This window comes from Hippopotamus amphibius, chromosome 10, assembly GCF_030028045.1.
Source record: "Hippopotamus amphibius kiboko isolate mHipAmp2 chromosome 10, mHipAmp2.hap2, whole genome shotgun sequence".
NCBI lineage: Eukaryota > Metazoa > Chordata > Mammalia > Artiodactyla > Hippopotamidae > Hippopotamus > Hippopotamus amphibius.
The window spans coordinates 49709912-49732989 of NC_080195.1; the positions used below are offsets into that span (position 1 = coordinate 49709912).

The 23078-nt window shown below is 41.1% G+C and overlaps 1 protein-coding gene across 1 annotated transcript in view; it reads right to left on the bottom strand.

Moving 5' to 3' along the window:
* Positions 1 to 1234: 1234 nt before the first annotated feature.
* Positions 1235 to 23078, bottom strand: part of SLC49A4 (solute carrier family 49 member 4) — a 95809-nt gene continuing 73965 nt past the window's right edge. Inside the window, exons 8-9 of the mRNA XM_057697785.1 lie at positions 20669 to 20851; positions 1235 to 13459 (exon numbers count right to left, since the gene is read on the bottom strand). Coding sequence (XP_057553768.1) covers positions 13344 to 13459; positions 20669 to 20851 — 299 coding nt within the window. The 3' untranslated portion in view covers positions 1235 to 13343. The remainder of the gene's footprint in view (positions 13460 to 20668; positions 20852 to 23078) is intronic.

Here is a 23078-nt window from a genome sequence, read left to right on the forward strand (position 1 = left end):
GGAGAGGGATGCATTCCACATCATTCTACTTTGCCGCCATCTTTCTTGCTCCAGTACATTTTTTTTTTGGGGGGGGGAGTACACCAAGTTCAATCAACTGTTTTTATATACACATCCCCGCATTCCCTCCCTTCCTTGACTCCCCCCCCTCGAGTTCCCCCCACCCTCCCCACCCCAGTCCTCCAAGGCATCTTCCATCCTCGAGGTGGACTCCCTTTGCTATACAACAACTTGCCACTGACTATCTATCCAGTACATTTTTAACTTGAATATTAATTTTTTTAAAATGAAGACTTTGGGAGGGGGAAGGAAAGGAAGAAGGCAAATAACACTTATCAGGCAACCAAAATGTGCCTGGTCCTTTAGATTCATCACTTTTTCCCACCATCAGAAAATGTATAAGTACCCCCTCCTTTATTTATTTTTAAATTTATTTATTTACTTATTGATTTGGGTTTTCGTTGCTGCACATGAGCTTTCTCCAGTTATGGTGAGTGGGGGCTACTCTTCATTCCAGTGCACAGGCTCCTCATTGCTGTGGCTTCTCTTGTTTTGGAGCGTAGGCTCTAGGTGCATGGGCTTCAGCAGTTGCAGCACATGGGCTCAATAGTTGTGGCTCATGGGCTTAGTTGCTCCACAGCATGTGGGCTCTTCCTGGGGTAGGGATCGAACCCATGTCCCCTACATTGGCAGGTGGATTCTTAACCACTGCACCACCTAGGAAGTCCCTCCCCCTCCTTTATTTTAGCTCTATTTTTTAATGGATGAGAACACAGGATCTCCAGAAGGGCTGAAAGCATTCCCAAGTCTCAGGGCTTGTCAGCAAAGGAACAGGATTTGGCCCAGCCTGTCCTGCTCCCAAACTCATGTTTTTTTCCCACCACATCTCACTGCCCAAATGCTCAGGGAGCTTTGGCTCCACTTCTACTTCCATTTGGAGTCTGATTAAAAACAAAACGCAGACCACGTTATCACAAGTGCTTTCAATACACATTTATTGCAAAGCCACAGCACAGTAACTATAATGTCAACATAACCATGTTTCCAAACTGAGCAGGAAATCACCATTCTCATGTGTATTCTCCCAAGAAGCAGGGCTGACATGGAGGCTCCGTACTGTGAGTAATGGCTAGAAGCCCCATTCGGAACTAGGAGTTCTAAACCATTAAACATTTAATTACCACTTTGGCAAAGCAATGCACATTACCATTTCTAAAATGTAACAGCACAGAGATTTTAAATGCATTTTTATTTTTCAGAATCTTCGGTATTCACAATGTGTAAAATGAAGCAGAGTTTTACATAAAATGCTATGCCAAAAGACAGTTCCTTAAAAAGACCTGATGGAAAGGAAGGAAAACCACATATGAACAATATTTATCAGTGCTTACAGTTGACATGAACTATAATTTGAAAAGGAATAAAAATACTGAAGACTTCAACATTCCCTTACAAAAGTATACTTGGCCATAAAATAAAAATCTATAAAACCCCCAATATTACAAAAGTAAAATGCAAAAAAAAAAAAACCATCCTTTTTATTAAAGTGTAATATAATATTTACATGTTAAGAATTATTTTAAAATGCACAGAACACTCAGAAGTTGTGATGAGTGTTGGAGGGGAATTTATCACACACACTCATGTTTTGACAGTTGCATAGACCCACCACGTTGTGGAGCCGGACCAGCAGATATGCACAACTCCTGGCATCAAGGCTCAGTGTGGGCAGATTTTAAGTCCCCTCCCTGCACCTGTCTATTTTTGCACCATGTCTTGTGCTAGGAGAACGTCTGCCCAGGTACATGCAGTGTTACAGAAGGAGGAGCGCCTGCTGTCGGGGGCCTGTATGTCACCTGGATCTTAGTATTGCTATTTAAAAGTCAGGTTCTGTTTCTGATTTACTTCACTCTCTATGACAGGCTCTAGGTCCATCCACCTCACTACGAATAGCAGGGCAGGTATAGAGATGCAGACGTAGAGAACGGACTTGAGGACACCGGGGGGAGGGTAAGCTGGGATGTAATGAAAGAGTATCATTGATATATACACACTACCACATGTAAAACAGATGGCTAGTGGGAAGCTACTACAGAGCACAGGGAAGTTAGCTTGATGCTCTGTGAAGACCTAAAGGGGTGGGATAGGGAGGCTGGGAGGGAGACTCAAGAGGGAGGGGATATGGGGATATATGCATACACGTGGCTGATTCACTTTGTTGTACAGCAGAAACTGATAAAACACTGTAAAGCAATTATACTCCAATAAAGATTAAAAATAAAAAATAAAAAGTCAGGTTCTGGAGCTGGGAGGAATCTCAAGAGATCATCTGGTCTACCCTTAGTCCTCTGGGATGGTCCTGGCCCGTTCTCTTACTTAGAGCCCCAGAGGCACGGAGTCTGCTGCAGCCTGCTGGAGTATTCTTTTACTCTGGTAGTCAGAACTTGTGCTCAACTGCAGCAGTTTCAGCCAAAAACTATTCCCAGAGTGGACCCGATCCCAACAGGCAGGTACTCTGTTCTTCCACGGACTGAAAAGGAGTCAGGGGCTTCAGTGTAGCCTGGGACTGGGAGGAGGGGACAGGGAGGGCATGGAGTGCAATGCAGCTCAAGGCCAAGGGGAGGCTCAAGGCCAAGGGGAGGCTCAAGGCTAAGGGGAGACCCAAGGCTGAGGGGAGGGCTGCCTCTAGGAAACCCGGGGAATGGGGTTGGGGGGAGCCTGTACAACACACTAGGACCCCAGTATGGATCTTGATGGCCCTGGGACTACGGCAGGCTCCCGTGCCAGCAGCCGCCTCGGCTCTGTTTCTGCAGCCGTCCTGCCTCTACTTCCTTCCACCTGCTCCCCTGGCCTCTGCTTGCCTTCCTGCTCCGACTGTCATGTGGTACAGAGCCATGAAAGCCAGAGAACTATAAATGGAGTAAAATCAGACCAAACACACTGTGGCTTGAGAACAGTGGGAGAACAAGAAAGCTCTTGGGCATATAGATAGCAATTTTGGTTGGACAGACTTTCTGGTTTGCTTCTAGGAATGTGACTGAGAGGGTGGAGGCGGTTGGAAAAGTCTGAATGGAGTAAGACATGATGACTTTACTTGGATCTAAGTCCACGTGGACTACCCAAGATTTCTTCACATTCAAGAACTGGTATGAAAAGTAATGACTTGGGCAAAGTGAACGAAGCGCAGTAAGGTACTGAAGGCATGGGAGGTGGCGGATGTCCAGATTCCCACTGCTTTCGTGGAGCAGAACAGGAGCCTCAGCTCCGCCAGACAGGGCTTCTGTGAGGGCGGTGCCCAGATGGCTGGCTCCCCCGTTTAGTATCCCCACCCACCCTGGAGCGTGAGGGAGTGTGAAACGCCGAGACGGTCCCCACCTACAGCTCCACGAGAGTTCCTCTGCCCTGATTTGCTCTGCTTGTCTCCCCATTTTTGGACCACCTCTCTCCTGACTCCATTCTTTAAAAGCAAGAGCTTGTGCAAAGGCTCTGGAACAGATGACAGGGTAGGTTGTGGAATCTGTATCCCTTGAGAGCTGAAAAAGCAGTTGGCCAGACAGTACAGGCGGGATGTGCTTGGAGGCAGGAGGCTGGGCCAGATGACTCTGAAAATCAGCCACTTTGGGGGTTCTGTTTTCCAGAATCTGCTTCCACCACAACTCCCTGCCCCCAAATCTCCTTCTCCGCTTTCACTCAGCAGCTATATTAACAAATGCCTGTAGGATGGCTTCTGTCTCGCGAACTCCTTCAGTGGGGTCTCCATGCTTACATGGGCCCCCTCTCCCTCTTGCTAGAAGGCTTTTCCCTCTGCCTAATCCCATGTCTGAACACTAGCAGATATGAACTCTTTGGAAGCTTGTTAGCTTTCCCTAAAACTTTCCCACTTCTTTTCAAGCCATCAAAACAGATTTCTCTGTCTATCCCTTCAAAAGCTGTCCAGAGGCATTTTTTACTCTATGAAGGTTACACGTAACTATAAAAATTGATTAGGGACAAGCTGGATGGATTTCTAATGGCCCATGAAAACAGGACCATTTAGAACATATTTTTTCCAAACAGAGTAAGATCCCATAGCCAGCCATAGAAATAAGCTACAAAGCTTCCCACAGCCTTTTGGGGGTGTTGCTAGGCTTGAATTACAGCTGTTATGAATGGACTCATCAGAATACGAATCCCTCTGAGGGCCAGGATGCTGTCTTATTTGTTTCTGCATCCTCAGAGCCTAGGCCTGTGCTCAGCATGCAGCAGGAGCCCCAACTATACTGGTTGAATTATGAGATCCAGCTTCCTCCATTCTAGCTCCCCTCTCTCTTTTTTGTAACAATATGATCTGCCTCTCCCAGCATTTAATAGTGGCTAGGATGAAATCCCTGCTTGGCTTTATTTTAGAATATTCTATTATGTTCAAATTGTATTATAAAGTACTCAGAAGCAGAAAGATCACAGTCTGCTATAAGATAAAAGAAGCAATTTTGTAAGAAAAAAATTAAAGTGAAAAAAAAAAACCATGAAATAAATTTCAGGAACCTAGGTAACGAAGAATTTCCTGGTAAAAGAATGCTGATAAAAGAGTGACTAGGTAAGGGAATCAGTAGCTGGTTCATTAGAGCAACCTTTCCCCCAATTAGATGGAAGGACAATTATAGGCAACAGAATGCAGCATGGAGTTGCTGGTACCTGGGGATCTATATTAACCTTGAGCATTTTAGACAACAAATGTGAAGGGGCTTCTGTATTCTGAGATAAAAGAGGGTGAAGTGTCAGGGCAAAGCTCTCAATCAATGTTTTTTCCCTGAAAAGGACAAGGGTAACTGCATTTCTCTGGGACAGGGAACAAGGATTCTGGGGCGCAGACTGAAAGGACAGTGGGGTCACGGAGGAGGACGGCTCCCCTGGAGACATTTACGTGCTCACTGAACTGATTTTCTCAGCAATAACTGATTGATCAGGAAGAGCAGTGCAATGTGAATTAGTGAGCTCAGGGAAGGACTGAGAGGAAAGGGACCACCCCAACACAACCCTCCGTCTTCGCTGGATTCCAGTGGGCAGCCCCGTTCTGCCTGTGGCAGGAGGGGTGGAATCAGGTACCTGCCCTGACTTCTTCAGGCCCCTTCTCTCAGTCACAGACCTTCCTCGACCTTTTATGTGTGTAGGTCAAGGAAGCGACTTTGTTTGGGGCTTGTGGATGCAATCTAGTAGGATAGGGCAGGATTTTCCTAATACTTAATTTTCATAAGCTTCCAAAAGATTTATTTCTGGTGAAGAGGGAAGTAAATTTGGAGGTGGGGACATTGGCAGTAAATAAACCCATCTCCAGAACTAAAACCTGCCCTTTTGAGCATCTTTGGGTTTCTGCAAAGGCTTAGAAGGCCAGGACTGCAATAAGTGATGCTTTAAGTGTGGCTTAGATTTACTCACAGGTGGACACACCTGAAGGGCTCCCATAGCATCTCCTGCCCCCAAAGCAGCCCTTCTCTCTTTGATGAGCTGATGTCCCACATTCTATCATTAGAAACCCTTTCTTTTGCTGTTTAGTCTTTGTTCTCTGTTCAAATTCAAATTCCTTTTAGAAAGGAAACTCACAAGGCCTTATGAGAATGTGTATCTTGGTGTGTCTGTTATTTGTTAAGTCTTGTCTTCAGAGGAAGCTGGAGGTGCTAACAATCTTCCCAACTTCCTAAAGGAAAAGTAACCCGGTCTCTAGCCATGGGATGATGGGAATGCTTGGGATTCCTCATGTGAAAACTGATTCAGTGCTCCCAGAGAGACGCAGGTTCTGTCTATGATGGAAATTGCAGTGGAACAGAATACCTTCCCTTGAAATCAGCTATGGTTAATGATGGTACAAGAAAAAAATCTGGGTTCCTGCTATGCATAGTTATTTGGGAAGCTCTCATTGTTCCTTTTAATTGCTAGTTCAGGAGAGTACATGTTTTTTTTTTTTTTTTAATCTGTTTAAAATGTCCTGAAGGGTAGAAACACCTTTTGTTTTTCTGATTCTCCTTCACAGGCACACATGTGATTACTCTGTGTGTAGAATGAATAAAAGGGATAAAGTGGATATGTCGATGGCCTGAGAGCTTCCATAACTGCCTGGCACCTATAAGGCATGACTAACGGGGCCTTTCTTGTAGAAGCTCCTTGTGTGAAAAGATAATGTGTAACCAGAAGGACCGGTGGAAAGGTATTGCATTTGTATTGTCTTCTATTTTCTGTTTGGTCTGTGTGTGACCAAACAGTTGTATATCAGAAGCTATAAAACTCTCCAGCAAAAAGGAACATCTACTTGACCCTCCTATTTTAGAGGAAGCCAGGGTCCAGAGAGAAAAGAGAGACTTTTCCAAAGCCCCAAGGTACTCAGCAACTGCCCTGGAGAGAGTGAAACCCAGGCCTCTTGATTCCCAGGCTGGACTTTTGGTTCACTTCTCTGACAGCTTTTGTGCCCATGTTACAATTTCAGTGAAGCCTTATTTCATAACACCTGGGTACAGAGCAGACCTGACCTGCTAAACCTCTGCTCTCACCCTATAAAAGAAATGCACAGCCCTACTGGCAGAATTTGGCTGTTAGAGACGACATTGTTGCAGAGCAACTTACAATTCTTCAGTGCTATAACTCGAGAAACATCAGCTCGAGGATCAGCTTTACCATCTGATCCAACAGTTTGATTTCTACAGGTGCAAAGTCACTGCTGACTCACAATACACCAAACCAAACCAAAGGATGGGTTTCTGGTTTGGCCTGATTCCACTGAGCAAATGCAGTACTCTGACCTGGCTCCCAGGATGCTATCTCAACAGCAGGTGACAGATTTTCTCTTGTCGCATTTGACATATGTAAGAATCTCTACATTTCATATATAAAGTCCTTTGGGGAAATAAACAGCACCTACAGTTTGTCTTCTAGCACAGACAATGAGGAAGCTGCTTCTTCTTGTTGCTGAATGTGTGTGTGGTGGAAGAGTCTGTGTTCACGCGCAGGGACGCCCAGGAGGAGGGCTGCAAACAGGTGCATGCTCATCGGTCATTTCCTAACACTCAAACAGAACGGACCTGAATTCCTGACCTGGAAGAGGCCCTAGGGAACATCTTTGTTCACGCCTTCATTTCAGAGCTGTGGGTAAATGAGGAGTGGAGGGACGTGCTCAGGGTCAAAGAGCGGAAGACACCAGGCCTGGCCAAGCTGGGCCCTGGGGCTTCAGAGCTCTGTTTTTCTGTCCTCTTTAGTCTAGTTCATGAAGAAATTGGCCGGTTCTCTGCAATAATACCGGCAACTCAGACAACGTGGGTTTCCCACAGCTTGCTTCCGAGCATAGTCGGAATAAGTAGGAAGATACAACCAGAAAGGGGAAAGCTGGATGGGAGAGAGGACAGGAAAGAAAGAAGTGACCAAACTAAGCTAAGTTCTTGTCCTGCTACAGCTCATCAATTTTACTGGTAGCTTAAAATTTCGAACAGCTAAGGAAGGTGACCAGGAAAATAGGTAAGGATTACTAGAATCTTCATTACCTATTATTTTTTCAAAAAAATAGGATTGCATAAGCTGTCCTCTCGACTTTCTGCTTTCTACAGGATGGCATGCCTCTGCTGAGATGGACAGCCAAGGAAACCCTGTCAAGAAAATCTGTTTGGATTTTGGGGGTGGATCATTCCTTTTCTTCTCTTATGGGGCATGGACCGTAGTTGGTAGCATTAAGAATGGACTGTATTTCCAATAAGAAAACCAATATTGCATATTGAAGTTCACCTTTAAACTTCAGAATATGATAGAGCTTGATGGTACATAACCAGATCTGTGAAATGTTTCTGTTAACCACTGCTACTTTTGATACAGATTCGTCTTGGAGAAAAATTAGGAGCTCAGAAACTCCTGCTCAAAGTGTTAATGCCAACATGGTCTTAAGAAAAAGTTCCCAAGATGACGATTTTAAATCCTCTCTAAGTTTTGATACTTTATGTGTGTAAATGCACAGAAAAATTTCTGAAAGGACTCATAGGAATTATCTCTGAACAGGAGAACAGATTAACCAGCATATGTTTGGAGGCAGACTTCACTTTATATTTCTGTACTGGATATTTTATAATGGGTATACACTCATGTGTTTTAATTTTCAAAAACTTAAAAGAAAGAAATTTTACTTAGATTATTTCTGGTTAACACACTGATCAATGAGGGAAGGAATGCTAGTCTAGGAGTTGAGTGATCTGCTAAAACCGAGCTGTCATTTTACCTAAAAGTTTCTCTATTTACTTATTTGTAAAATGGGGTGGTTGGATTAGATCACCTCTCTGACTCTACGATTCTTCCAGGCAGATGGGAAGAAAGCCAATCTGAACTAGAGGATGTCTAAATTATAGTTTAAAAAAGTATCATTTTCTAACATTAAGGTAAATCAAAAGTGTCTCCAAGTCATTCTGGCCATTTTGATCAAGACTGCAGAAGCCCTGCTTGTAACCTAGAAGAGCTGCAGGGAACCGTGAGGCTGCTGTTCTGCAGGGCTGATCTTCTGCATCCCTTCTGGAGCCCTAAGCCTCACAATGTACCAAATGTAGCATGTTTAGAGGTAAAATGGATTGATGTGTTTTTATCACTTTTCTGAAATGAACTGCATGTTTTGTTTCATTTTTTAGTTGTTTTTAAAATTTTAATTCTCCCTTGTTGAATGAACAGAACAGCTGGGGTTGGGAAGCTTTTTGCTGTCTGAGTGTTGGCTGAGGTGGAAAGCTATCGTCTGAGGCCTACCAGGTTCAAAGGCACACAATGCAAGTCAGTCCACATTCTAAAAGTACAACATATAGGGACTTCCCTGGTGTCCAGTGGTTAAGACTCCGCACTTTCAACGTGCAGAGGGTGCAGGTTCGACCCCTGGTCGAGGAACTACGATCCTGGCATGCCACATGGCCAAAATTATAAACAAACAAGCAACAGACATTGAAAAAATAAAAGAATAAAAGTACAAGAAATAATAACTAGAGAAACTTGTTAGAGACTTTTATGATTTGCTTCCCATTTCAGGGGAATATTCTAACTTACAAGACCGGGCTGTGAGGAGAACTGTTAAATCTTTCTGGAGTACCTAGATTTGTTTATGTTCTGCTCATCCTGTTCAGGAAAGGGCAGTCTGGGTGTAAAGCTATACTACTGGTCAGGAAGGAGTCTGGGTTTTCGGCCCTGGAGCTCAGTGAGGAGTTGAGGAGAAAGAAGCCTGTGCTAGGAAGTCAGCTCCAGGAAGCAGAGACCAGGATGGAGATGAGGGCAGATGTGTACAAGTGTTCAGAAAGCTGAGGTACAGGACAGTGAGGAGAAGCGAAGAGCCTCAGGAAGCTGTTAAGTGAAACAAGGGGCTGATGTTTCAGTCCTGACCGAGAGCAAACTAAAATTGCTTATAAAAAGAGGGGTGGTTCAGGGGAGAGATTTAGGGCCATGGCATTGCCTGTACTCTGCCCACAGCCTCTATCATTCCCATCCCCTAGCCAGAGGTGACACTCTTAGGGGTCTCCTAAGGGCCTTGGTATTAGTTCCTAGAGGTCATCTCCTAAGTTTGAGGTTCTGACTGAACCAGGAGGACACCTGAAAGGAAATTAGCGCTCAGGATGACCGAGATGTCTGCTTACTGAGCAGACACTCACCACTACTGAGCACAAACTATCCAAGGCATGCTGTTAAAAGAGCACCTGAGACTCTCCCTGCCAAGTTTTGTTCTGGGTTGGTCCAGCACTCTCCCCTCTCAGTATTGTTTATATTTCCCGACAGACTAGCAAACTGTTGACAGTGTGGAAATAAGCTTTATCTCGTTCCTTTCTGTGTGATTATAACCGTACAAATTAAAGTGGAATTCTATTTTTCCCACAGTTATGAAATAGGTCTCATGAAATTTCCTCATAGTTTTCTATGTATTTCTTTTCTAATAGGGCACTTTCTTCATATAGCAGCTTTTGCACTTGCTTGATAATATGGTATAATCATAGCAATTCCTGTGCTTTATTGTTTCAGGGACAAATGTGGAATTAATGTGGTTTTTAACAATAATTTGAAGCAAACCTATGCATTTGCATTTGATCTTGAGTTTAAAATGAAGCTCGTACTTATGCAAACAGCAACATGAATGCCTAGATTTTAGTAAAAATAGTAAAAAAAAAAAAAAGAGAATTAAAAGATGAGTAGATGGGAATTTAATCTCGATTTCAAATCTCTTAGCTTGAATCCCTTATTAGATAGGCTTCATAAAGACAAGCTGTAAACATTATCAATGATTAAACGTGAATGTATAATCTATGATGAACGTGGCCCTTAGGCCATATATGCTTAAACATACACAATGGTGTCTGACCCCCTCTTGTTATTTTATTAGCTCTACCCTCCAGTGAAACGCATTTGTATATGTAACTGTCTGCTCTCTATCTCCACTGTGGACCATATTAAAAAATGCTTCTTCCCATAAAGTGGGAAGTATTCATGGATAAGCCACAGGGAACTTGTATTATAACATGTCCTTACCAACTAATAATGCTTATAGTTTATGAAGACTGAATTATTCATCAGAAACTTTTCAGATCATGTCACTCACTGCGAGTTAAGACTCAGAGACGTTAAAGCACCAACAGGAGAGCAGTGAAGAAAAAAGACGAATTTTACTTAGAAATCAAGCAATCACTTCATTTAAATGGTATCTTACTCTTAAGCCCCATCGTTTTTGAACAAGAAAGAGTATTCATGAACACCCCAAAATGTCCAAATTAAGCTGCAAGTCTGTGAGGCAGAGAAAAAAAGGCTGCTTTGGGAGTCAGAAGATGCGGGTTTTATAGTTAGTTTTACTTTTGTCATTAACGAGGATTGTGACCTGTGGTGTGATCCTTTACCTCTCTGGGACTATTTCTATAAATTCTAAAATGAGTGCCTGGATAAGTAGAGGGTTAAGATTTCTTTCAATTATAAAATTCATTAGGACTCTTTTTTTAAAATTAGGACTCTTTAATGTTTGATTGTAAAGTGCAAAGATAAGGGCTGGTCTTTTGATGCATGTGAGAAATACAAAAAGTAAAAAAAAAAAAAAAGTATGAAATATACAGTAAATAAATAATGTATAATCCCCGCCCCACGCCTAGAGCCTTTTGGTTCTCTATCAGGTTTGGTATATGAAATCTGATCTTTTAAAACAGCTGCAGTCTGTGATTAAACAATTATCTGCTGGAGGGGTTGAGCAGATGTAAATGAGATAGAGGGATGTATCTCATCTCATCTCATCTCACATATGCTAAACACCATGGCTGGTGCCTGGTACCATGCAAGAATTTAACATCACTACCCATTTGGGATGTCTTTGAACTAATCAGTCATTTAGGTAATATTTTTTAATGTTATTTTTCACTTTGTGTTAAAAGTAGAATTAACCGTAATTAAAATGCTCTGTGTGAAATTTTAGGAACGTCCTCAAACACAGTTCCGACTAAAACCAAATGCACCATAGTCGTTCCCCTGCCTTTCTAGATCCATTCTAAACAGGAAGGGGTGGTGGTTACTTTAGCACCTGGATCATGGACTATTGATATCTGGACTGGCTGGCTTTCAAATATCCTTAAGAATTCTGCTTTCCTTTCCTTTTATTTTTATTTAAGAAGAATGACAGAGTTAACAGGAACTAAGACTAGCTTTCATAGGCTTTCTTCTCCTCTTTAGCAAGTTCCTCAGTCCCGGCTGCTAAGTGATTAGCAGGCTGGTTATAAAAAGGGATGGTCTAAAGGTGACTGAAGACAGATGTTAAACTTGAGGGTTTTCTTACTCTCCAAGTTGCACAATTTAGGATCTTAGAAGGTCTGGGGGTAATAGAATCCTCCTCTAGGACCGAGGTGAGTTAACGCATCGCCTTCAACTTACCAAGGGGCTGGAAGGAGGGGAATCGGGGGCTGTGTGTGTGATGGTGTGAGCACGTGTGCAGGTGAGTCCACCAAGTGCTGACCAGGTCCCCTTAACCATACTTCACATCCTGGCTAACAGAAGGAGCTGGCTTACACTCTGCCTGTCCAGAAAAAGACAGGAAATATATATTTAGCTGACAGTGAAGATACAATTTCAAGTGAGGAAAAAAGGAGAGGGAGTTGGAGGAAGCTGAGAACGATGAAGGTAAAATATTATTCTTGACTTTTTGAGAAAGTGTTTGATTTTCCTGCATGAAGGGAATTATGTAAATCTGAATAGTGCTAATATCATAACCCCAAAAGAGCATATTTTATGTCATAGTGAAAGACATGTCTGAGAGCTGTCCAATGGGGGTTATTTTTGAAAAAGCTGTCATCCTCAGAAAGAAGGCAGGTACTGGCAAAATACTGCCCTCTCAAATACAATGACTCCATACAGAACAGAATATTTTATAACCTGAATTGAGATACAAGAAAGTAATGCAGAAATCACTCAACAGATTTGAAAGTTTCGATGCTATAAATTGTGATTTTCAAACACGGGTCACTTAATAAAATGCAACCCTGGTAGATGACAGCTGGTGCTGGATTTTCCATCCCATGCCACCACATATATATCTGCCCGAAGACACAGGATGGTCTTTGGGGTTTGTCATTTCATTTTTAACAAAGTGCTAAATTGGAATGGAATTACATTTTTCATACAGCATTTAATGCGATTATATTAAACATTTAGTCACCTTTAATGTCATTTAAGAGCCTAGGAGATGAAATTGTATTTCACAGAAACAAGGATAAGTTAAGATCGAGACACAAAGTATGTGCTCTGAAGTTGCTGGAAAGCACTTCATCACCATAATTAAGGTGGCCAAAGGTTTCCAACCTAATTAAAAATGAGTCATATAAGAAATGGCTTTATTAGAAAAACTGTAGTGTACATGTGGTTAATTTCTACCATTGATACACCGCTTGGCTATTTTATAATTAAAATCTGATACAGGATTTAAACTTCTTTAGAAGTTAGTGGCATTTCTTCCTATTCTGATATGTGGCTTTGGGAAGGAGTTATCTTCATGTGATAGACACCCTTTATTTCTCTTCGTAATTACAATTAATCAGTAGTTTAGCACTGGCACAAAACATAGAGGGAATTACCTAGGTAGTGCTTTCTGTGTCAGACATCACACTTCTAACCCCAGACTCAGGCACAGGTATGCCACTGACACAGTTTTTAAATCTACTATTATCACTCATGTTCCACATTATTATTACCTAGTAGTAATTAAATTAACGCCATCATCTGTAACCTAAGAAAACCTCTGAATGAAGTTTCTCTCTTCTTTTTTTTTCCTGTTAGATGTGCAATTCCAAGCAAATGTGCAGTCTGCAGTATTGATTTCCAGTCTCTTTTTAAACTCCAAGTCTGTGCTATTAAACTGAGACAACCACATCAAGATAGAGTCTGTCATAGGATTCCCTGAAGCACAGAATGAGGAGGAGACTGAGCAAACACGACCCGGGAAGGCACCAGTTGAACCAAGACAACTCTGTAAGACAAAAACATGCAGTTGTAAGCATTCATGTGTCACCAGCAGAACACCACCTGTAGGCCAGGAGGAACCTGCTTTGCATTCAAAAGCACTTAGAATAAATGTGCCCTGAGAGGCCTGAAAACCGGCTTTTAATAAACAGTGACAAATTTGGAGTTTGTGATGCATGTAATATGTTACAGGGATTTCCTGTGGAATATTTTTAATCAGTATTGTTAATGGACTTTTCATCAATTTAATCCACCTTGACTTTGGTGGCAAAAAAAAATATTACTTCAAAAAAAAATCAACCACCCTTAAATGTTAGTTTGTTAATTATTTTTAAACTACCCTCTATCACTATCACTCTTGTCCTTGTTTAGAAATATCTGATGGATTAGAAAGACAAACAAGAAAATCACCTGAATTTTGCGATAACACTTTTATATTTTTTTGGAAAGAAATATTTAATTCTCAGCAAAAAAAATCAAGTAGTAACTACTGTCAAACAGGTTAGAAAAAAAAATATATATATATATAAGTAAAACATAAAAAAATGAATCCTAGTTCTACCCTCAGAGAAACTACTGTGAATACTTTGGTTTCTTTCTAGTCTTTTTTTCCTACTAACATAATGATTACGTATGATGCCAATTACCAGAAAATTTACATCTAAGCAGGCAATTAAAATAATGTTTTATTTTTTTTATTTATTTTTTATTTTTTTGGGGGTACACCAGGTTCAATCATCTGTTTCCATACACACATCCCCGTACTCCCTCCCTTCCCCGACCCTCCCCCCTCGAGTCCCCCCCACCCTCCCTGCCCCAGTCCTCCAAGGCATCTTCCATCCTCGAGCTGGACTCCCTTTGTTATACAACAACTTCCCAATAATGTTGTTTTTTGATTTAACGGAATCGAGAATGTGCTTCTCCAAAAACGCTCAGTCACGAATTCAGGACTCTCCAACAGGCCGATCCTGGGCCTCTTGCTACCAAAACACACCTGCTGCCCTGCCACTTCTGCTGGAGCACACGCATCTGTTCAGCTTCCTTCTATCCCGACCCCCTCTGTCAGTCAGTCCTAAGACTTCAGCGCAGAAGTGAGCAGCTTCTTGGCATAAAGAGGGTGGTGGCGGGGCGGGGGGTGGGGTGGGAGGGAATAACTTCTCTAATTTAATATCCTTTTAGCAAATTCCAATTGAAAAAAAAAGACAACAAAAAATGAAGGAAACACATTCCCCTGTACGTTTTTTCCTTTGGGCACTGCTATAGGTTTATATTTTCCCTTTGTGCTTCTACAGAATGCTAATGCTGCCTTAATCTCCCAAAATCATCCCAAAGGTTTCTATGCTGCTGCTTTAGATGAATCTGTAATTCATATAGCTAAAAGAGCAATTTATGCTTAGGAACAGATATCAGAAAACCAACCAGTAAGAAAAGGTGCTGAAATGCCTTTTTTTCCTGTAATATGTTCACAAAAGCAGCCTCCCTAACCTCTCAATTTCTACATTTTAAAAATCAGACATGCTATTCGATAGCACAGAACAAAGACATGTATTTCAATGGTATTTTCATGCAAAGCTGTTTTCTGTCCTTTACTTGGACTGACTAGAATCTAAACACTCCGAAACTCTCTGGGATCTTGTCTTTATTCTAATATTCCCTGAAATGACACACCAAGCATTTTCTGCTTTTATATTAGCCGTACAGCCTCTGGATTTCTGATGATAATTTTAACAGGCAAAAAGAAGCAGTGAAAAAATAAGAGAAAAAGCAGTGAAACAGAGATAACAGCATACTGCTTATAGTAAAAGTGAGCATTTTTGACTGTCAGGTCGAATTTTAAGCAACAGCTAAAAGAAAGTGTGGCATTGGACACGACGTTTCCTAAGCCTTAGAGACCGTATTTCACGGGGAGCTGAAGCAACACATGTATAGCAACAGTCAACTTGTCCCAGCTCTCCTTAAACCCAGAAGGTAGTCAAATATTGCCAAAGCAGACCTTCCGTTCCTCAGAGTTGTGAAACGATTCCTTCTACCTGGGTTCAGATGAAATCTCTAAAAATAACTCAAAATTGCCCTTCAGTGTCATAGCTTGTTGGCTGGTTTTCACTAACGTGACTCTCTGAAAAGCCAGATCCACCCTTCAGTAAGTTCACCTGGCTTAACCAACTACCAGTGTTCTTTGAAATGTCTGCCTTTTTAGAGAGAAAAAGGTCAGGGATGGAAACCTCTGAATTTTCCCGCTGAAAGCCATTCACATAAGCCACATGTGAGGAGCTCTAATGTGCAGGAAATGGCTTGCTTAAAAGTTCAATTTGACTTGGCAGGAGCAAAGTCAACTGTGGTGCTTTGGAGCCCAGTGTCATATGACGTAATGAAACCAAAAGAGTCCTTACCCATCGAAATTTTCTTTAGATCTTTTAAAGTGAGCACAGTTTTCCAACATTCCTTCCCTTTGCGTTTCACTAGAGAAGATATAGATGCACACTCCAGGGCTCTCTGATTTGCCTCCACATTTCTGCTGGTTCTTTACCGTCTCCTGTGCTGCAGCCTAAGAACTCTGCCAATTTACCGTGAGACAGGTGCTACGGTTTACTCAGCGCTCTGCACCAAACGGCGAGGCTCTGTTGGGACTGAACTCGTTAGTTTGAAGCACTGCTCTACTTTTCACCTCATGTTTCCCTGCAATGATGCCACACTTTTGGCTTCTACCACCTTCAAGTACTTGTCTGGTTCCAGACATCATCTTTCAGAACCAACTGTCTAGTTTCTTTGGTGATTTAACCAAAATTATGGCAATTTAACAAAACACTCCATTCTCTCTCAAGAGAAGCCAGCTGACACCATGATTTCACAAATGCCCTCCTCCCTTCACTCCACGTTAATTATCCAATAGCTTTGACCATCACATTGCATTATTTTACTGCTTAGATGTAAAATTACTTCTTGGGACTTCCCTGGTAGCACAGTGGTTAAGAATCCACCTGCCAATGCAGGGGACACGGGTTCGATCTCTCGTCCAGGAAGATCCCATATGCTGCGGAGCAGCTAAGCCCGTGCACCACAACTACTGAGCCTGGACTCTAGTGCCCGCGAGCCACAACTAATAAGTCCGTGTGCCTAGAGCCTGTGATCCACAACAAGAGAAGCCACCACAATGAGAAGCCTGCACACCACAAGGAAGAGTAGCCCCCGCTTGCCGCAACTAGAGAAAGCCCGCTGGCAGTAGTGAAGACCCAATGCACCCAATCAATCAATCAATCAATCAATCAATCAAATAAACAAAATTACTTCTCACTAGTCCATATCTGTTGAACCTGCTGTCCTGGTGACCAGTAGACAATACCTCCCTCCTCAGGACACAATGCAGCCTCAAATTCATGGTTGGCTACTTCAAAATGAAAGGACTGAGGTAAAAACCTTTAAGGTTTTTAGCCAAAATGTGTTGCAAAGCTTCTAGAACAACAACAAACCAGACAATACAAACTCAGAACAAGCTACAAACTATAAAATAGAATATCTGAACACATTTCAGAGCATATAAAACATATGACATTCCCAAATTAATTTTGTGTGTCCAGTTATTAGAATAAAACATCACTGTGCTATCTGAAATACTCGCTGAGGTTCACAAAGCAAATACTCTAAGGAAGCAGCTCAGTTTTGCAAACATGCTTATACTAAGGAGCAAGTAACTTTTTTTGAAAGTGACCTTAAAAAACCCAAGTCTGAAAAGCTCCAAGAAATCTTTGACACGGTCCCAGTTTCCCCAAGCAGAATTAACACAGGACACGGGAAACTCTGGGACCCAGGGCTCTAAATGAGCCCGTGGCGTTGGTATAGAAGCCTGGGTGACATTCCCTATCGGTGATGGCAGCGGCCACAATGAAGAAGCAGATCACCAGTGGCGCCTATCTCGCCAGGCAAGGCACTGCAACGGTGCAATAAAAAGCCATATCTGCTCAGTCATCTACCAGACAGCACGTGGTGGGGAAACAAAAACTCTAGTCAGGAAGTTTAGTGCTTCCTTGAGAAGTGACCGAAAAGACCGCAGACCTTTGGGATGATAAAAATCAAGGCTCCAATCCTGCAACTAATAGTTGAATTCTGACATACAACCAACTTCCGGGTGAGTTTTTCCAAGCTGAAAATGACTGAATTATGACATTCAAACACGGGCTCTGATGGGAGGGAATTCAATTTATCACATAAAATGTTTAGCATACCAAACTGTGGAACTAAAAGTTTAGGAAATAATTGTATACAATTTCCAGATCTGAAATGTGTGTACCATCACACCTCAGCTGTAAGGCACGGGGACTTTTGCTGCTGGACTTTTGGGGTGAGATCAACGAACTGTAAGTTAAAGAATCTCAACAGCGTTTTCATACTTCTGGTAACTCTTCAGCCTTAGAGAGGTGTGGGGTAGGTTTGTGTGTCGTCATCACTCACACTAACAAATAAGCATGTGAAAGCACTGCTTTAAAACATTAACTCCCTATCACCACCAACTAAGTATCCAGAAGGAAACAAAACGTTTGGTGCGTGCCAGCTGTGTCCTGGTCTAAGCTCTTTCACATTCCTCTTCTCAGTTACTCTAAAATGTCAAAACATACTGCGATTTTTTTTTGTCCTGAAAATCACCCTGTTCGATTAATATTAATTTTTATTTAAAGCCCTATTTTTCACAATACTCATGGAGTTTAGGCAGAAATCTTTAACTTCTACATAGATATGTATACGAACATGGGATGAGAAACCAACCCAAAAGAGGGCAGCTTTTTGCCCCCAGCTAGATAAATCCTTGATTGTATCAGTGAGATAGGAATTAGCAGAAATGGTGCTGTTTCCTCCACTGCCTGTGCCAAAGAAACAGAAATGTCTGCTTGTATCTGGTCATTACAAATCTGCAAAATGAGGAGTGAGCACTGACTGGTGTACAGACACCAGTCTCTGCTGAACAAATCAGAAGCGGCCGCACGCAGGACCCAGGAGGGTGACAGAGACACTCTGCTGGCCAAGCGCAACGGTAGGAGGGCACTGGGCGCCTCCACAGTCAGACAGTGCAGGAGGAGTTCCTGTTCTAAACTGACCAATAAATACGTGTTTGTTATATTCTATAGACAGACCACGTGCAAGAGGTCAATTAGGGGATAACATGATCCGGCATCTACTGTTGTTGTTTTTAAATGCTGGGAAGACAAAACAATTTCCTTCCGACAGGAGAAACCACGCCCAGCCAGGCTGCAAGGACCACTCAGTCCGCCTATCACTCTAAGGGTCACAGCCATCTCTGATCCTTTACCAGGCACTGAGCTGCCTATTTTCAACTGTGACACAGCTGAAGTGGGTTAAAGCTGATAATGTAATAACTGGTAGGTGATTTTATTTAGAAAACTAACTGGAGGCAAAGACGTTACACCTGGTGATGGCATTGTTCCCTAATGGAAACTACGTTTCTGGGAGCACAGTGAAGACCGGTTTCACTGTATTAATATCACTCGCCTTTGAAAATATCACTCTCTTTCATAGGATAAACCAAACGTATATCAGGTTTAGCAAAGTTGAACCTTCTTTACCTGCATTAGTGATGGACAGAAATGATCTAGTTCGTTGTTAATTATATTAAGAAATTAATATATCACTTGGATGCTCTTTGCTGTTAGGTGAAAGGGCTATGCCAAAAGCTGTCCAAAACCCAGGGCGATTCTGTTCCATCAGCTTTGAAAGTCTCAAAAATTTATTTTCCAGTCAAGGAGGCTATTATTTCACTTATAAGCCTGTCAGAATTCCTAGGAACAATTAGGTCTCTTGGAGTGCCACATTTTAGAGTATTTCTTACATTTGAGTCTTATAAATTAGATTCTTTCATCTACAAATTATCCAAATTTACTGGTATCTGATAAGCAGTTAAGAAAACAGCAACCAGGAAAAAAAAAAGTAGTAATATTCAATTGTTTATGACAAGGAAATAAAATGGCATATAAACCTAGTATAAATTAATACAAGATTGAAGACTCACAAGTATAAAATTAAAAAAGTATAGATGTATAAAATAAGTATAAATCCTTATCTTAACATGCAGAAAAGAAGCTGAGAGAATTGTGCCCCAATTTTCTGAAACAGTGAGACACAATTTGGACCACAGAAACAAGAATATCAGAGAAAACCAAACAGCTGCAAAACAGAGCCACTACAAAGCCGAGACCCCAACACCAGCAAGACCTGCCTTCCATATGCCCAGCAAGCTCTCCAGCTGTCCCTGGAGCATCTCCTCCCACCCCCTCCAAAGCTGTTTTAAAGTTTCATGCTCTCCTGAAGCCCCTTCTCTGCTACCTTCCCACCAACTCTTCATAGATGAACTGCCTTCTAAGCCGAAAGTCAGTGCCAGCCAGGAGGAGCTCCCTCAACAATGTGCTCAGCAGAGGTCTCTGCTTCTGTGCCACGCACACTGCCTCCTCTCCACCTCCCTTCATCCAAGGCCATCTCCTCCACTTGGGCTCAGGACCCCATCCCTTCCTCTTTCGTTAACGACCTCCCTCTTCTTTAAAGGTGTACCCCTGGGTTCCAATTTCAGCCTTCTTTTCACTCTATACCTGCACTGACCAATTTGGTAGCCACATGTAGCGATTTGAATGTAAACACATTAATCAACATGAAATAAAATTAAAAATGCAGTTCCCGAGCTGCATTAGCTTCATAAGGCTAGTGGCCCCTGTGCTGGACCGTGCAGATAAAGAGCATCTCTGTTATAAAATGTTCCACTGGACGGAGCTGTCCTATACACACGACCTACTTTTTGGCTGACCTCTCATTCACCCGCAAAGCTTTAAATTACATCTATACCTGTGACCTTCATTTCTACTTCATGTTAAGACAATAGAGTCGACGTATTTTTTTTTTAAAGCAAGATACCAGTGGTTCTCAATGAGAATCAGCATATTAGAATCACCTGGGGGGCTTTTAAAAGTAGACGGTCTGGGCCCCTGTCCAAGTTACTTAACCCAGAAACTGTAGGTGGGGCAGGTTGAGGGTGCATTACGTCAGGCTAGGATGCATTTCAAGAAAAGCAGCTGAAGATATGTTCTTTTACTGGCATGTGAAAGCTCAAATGAAGTAATTTGCCTTGGTGGGAATTCTCCATATAAATTCCCTACACATCAGTGCCACAAGCCTCTCTCCTAACACATTTAGATAGTAAATAAAAAGTCAAATTTCTTACCTGTGTGATAAAATGTGAGAAAAAACAAAAGTACTCCCATGAACATATTACTTAAAAAAGTGACAACTCCACAAGTAATTCCTTCCGGAACTGGGTAGACAGTTTCCACAAAAAGCTCAAAAAATATAGGTATACTGCTATTCAGGAACACTCCCAGGAGAATACAGGAGGCATACAATGTCACTAAAATAAAAACACAAACATTTTAGTTTCACAGAAGCAGCAGCGAGTCACATCAGGTGGCTCTTCTGCGTGTTCTCTTTCATGAGTATCAACTCTGGAATTTCATCTCTTCTCAATGGTAGTTGATAAAGTCTGACAAAGCTTCACACGTCTGTCAGCTCTCTGCTCAGGGTTTGTGGAGTAGACAGGAAAAGGTTTTGTTCTGGATGGTTACCAGTTTATTGGCTTTATCTTGTTGGTGAATTACTCCAAAGCACAGAAACAGTTTTTACCACCATAATTTAAAGGATTCTTTCCCCTGTCACACTCCTGGCATATAGAGGGACAGATAAAATATAGCAACTTAAAAACAAAAAAATCTAGACTCATTCTATAATTTTAAAGAGAACTTAAAATCTAAGGAAAAGTGTAAGAAACATTAAGTGTTACTAAAAATTACATATTTTAAGACTGGTTAATAACAGCCTTCAAGCATAAAATAAAAGTTACCTACTATATAATTCCTGGAGAGACACTTAAAATAGAAATAGTCCTCAATTTTAGAATAATTTTCATGTCAACTTTTTTTTTTTAAATACATGACTTTTTTGGAACACAGAAAAAAATTTCACCTAAAAACGTACAGCTAATAGTGGCTAATAGTGGCTAGGATCCCAGATTAGCCAATAAATACCCTATTAATCCAATCTGTAGTGAAATCTTTGAATAAGGACACTATTCTTATTCTTAGAAGAACGTTTAGAGAAATGCATCCCCCCTCCAAATAATATTAATGCTACTGTCTGCATACAAACCTTCGATAATTTTAATTTGAAGGTGAAACCAGAATCAATGAGGAAAAAATATCCTATTTAGAAACCTAAAACATCTCCCCTTAGACTAATAAGTATATCATGCCCTCTGATGATAATGTATCAATTATTCTAACGTTAAAGTTATCAGGAAAATATTTTAATAAATATTTGATAAATATATATTTAATAAATATTTGTTAAGGAAAAAAATTTCTGTACAGGTACTGCCAAAAGTGACAGAATCACCCTAAATCTGTTATGTATTATTCATAGAACATATCAAATTACCAAAATTTACCATACCCAATTGCAATCATTAACAACCCCTAACACTGTTGAAGAGATAAAAAAAAAAACAAAAAAAACAAAAAAAATTGTACCCACTGTTTTCTAATAGCATTTCTGTAATTAACTCACACTTCTTCCTCCAATTACACTAGCCTTTCAGGATTACAAAATATTTAGCAAATTATAGCATCACAAATAGCTGGTGATTACTTTGACCTTCTTTGATTAGAAGACCCATGGAAATAGAGAACAAAAGGATGACGGTGGATAAAGACCACACTGCTGGCTAAAGCAGTGACTGGATTATTCACAGCATTAAATGGGAAGCATCTGATAGATATGAACACATTTAAAACATGAAGCAATTTTCAAGAGTTTCCTAAAAACAACACCCAACACCTCATGCTCACTATATATTTGCTGGACGTAGATCATGCAAATCAATCAACACTTCTCCCTACACATGACTCATTAGTGATACATTCGGAAATCTAGGGATGGAATATCACTGGTAGCTTTACAGAGTATTCTATCTCCAAAACACTTCATACTCATTTATGGTCAGTCATGGTAATTGGAGCAGAGACTGCCACTGACCCCAAAACAGATAAGCCCAGAAGTTTAAGATGATAAAACACTGAATATAGCACATAGAACTATATTCAGTATCCTATGATAAACCATAATGGAAAAGATTAAAACAGAGAGTGTATATGTGTGTGTATCTGAATCACTTTGTTGTAAAGCAGAAATGAACATAACATTGTAAATCAACTATACTTTAATAAAAAATAAATAAATACAATGACAAAACACTGAAATATGTGAAAGGAAAAAGCAAACTCTTAAGAACCAAGTGCTACGTCTAAGTAAGAATTCACAAATCACTGATGGAACTAGCTGTTTTTAGGAAATATGTTTGAAAATAATCCTTTTGACATCTATATTTCTGAAGGAAATACACCCTCCCATGTAATTTGTAATCAAGAAATTAAAGTGTAATAACTGAAAAGTAATCATAATCTATAATAGAATAATCATATCTTGTAAAAGAAAGAATGATAAGGTGAAGATGAGGACATATTGAAAGGGGACTGTCAGTATGGAGTCTTGAAAAGAGATCTGATTTGATTGATTTTTATCAA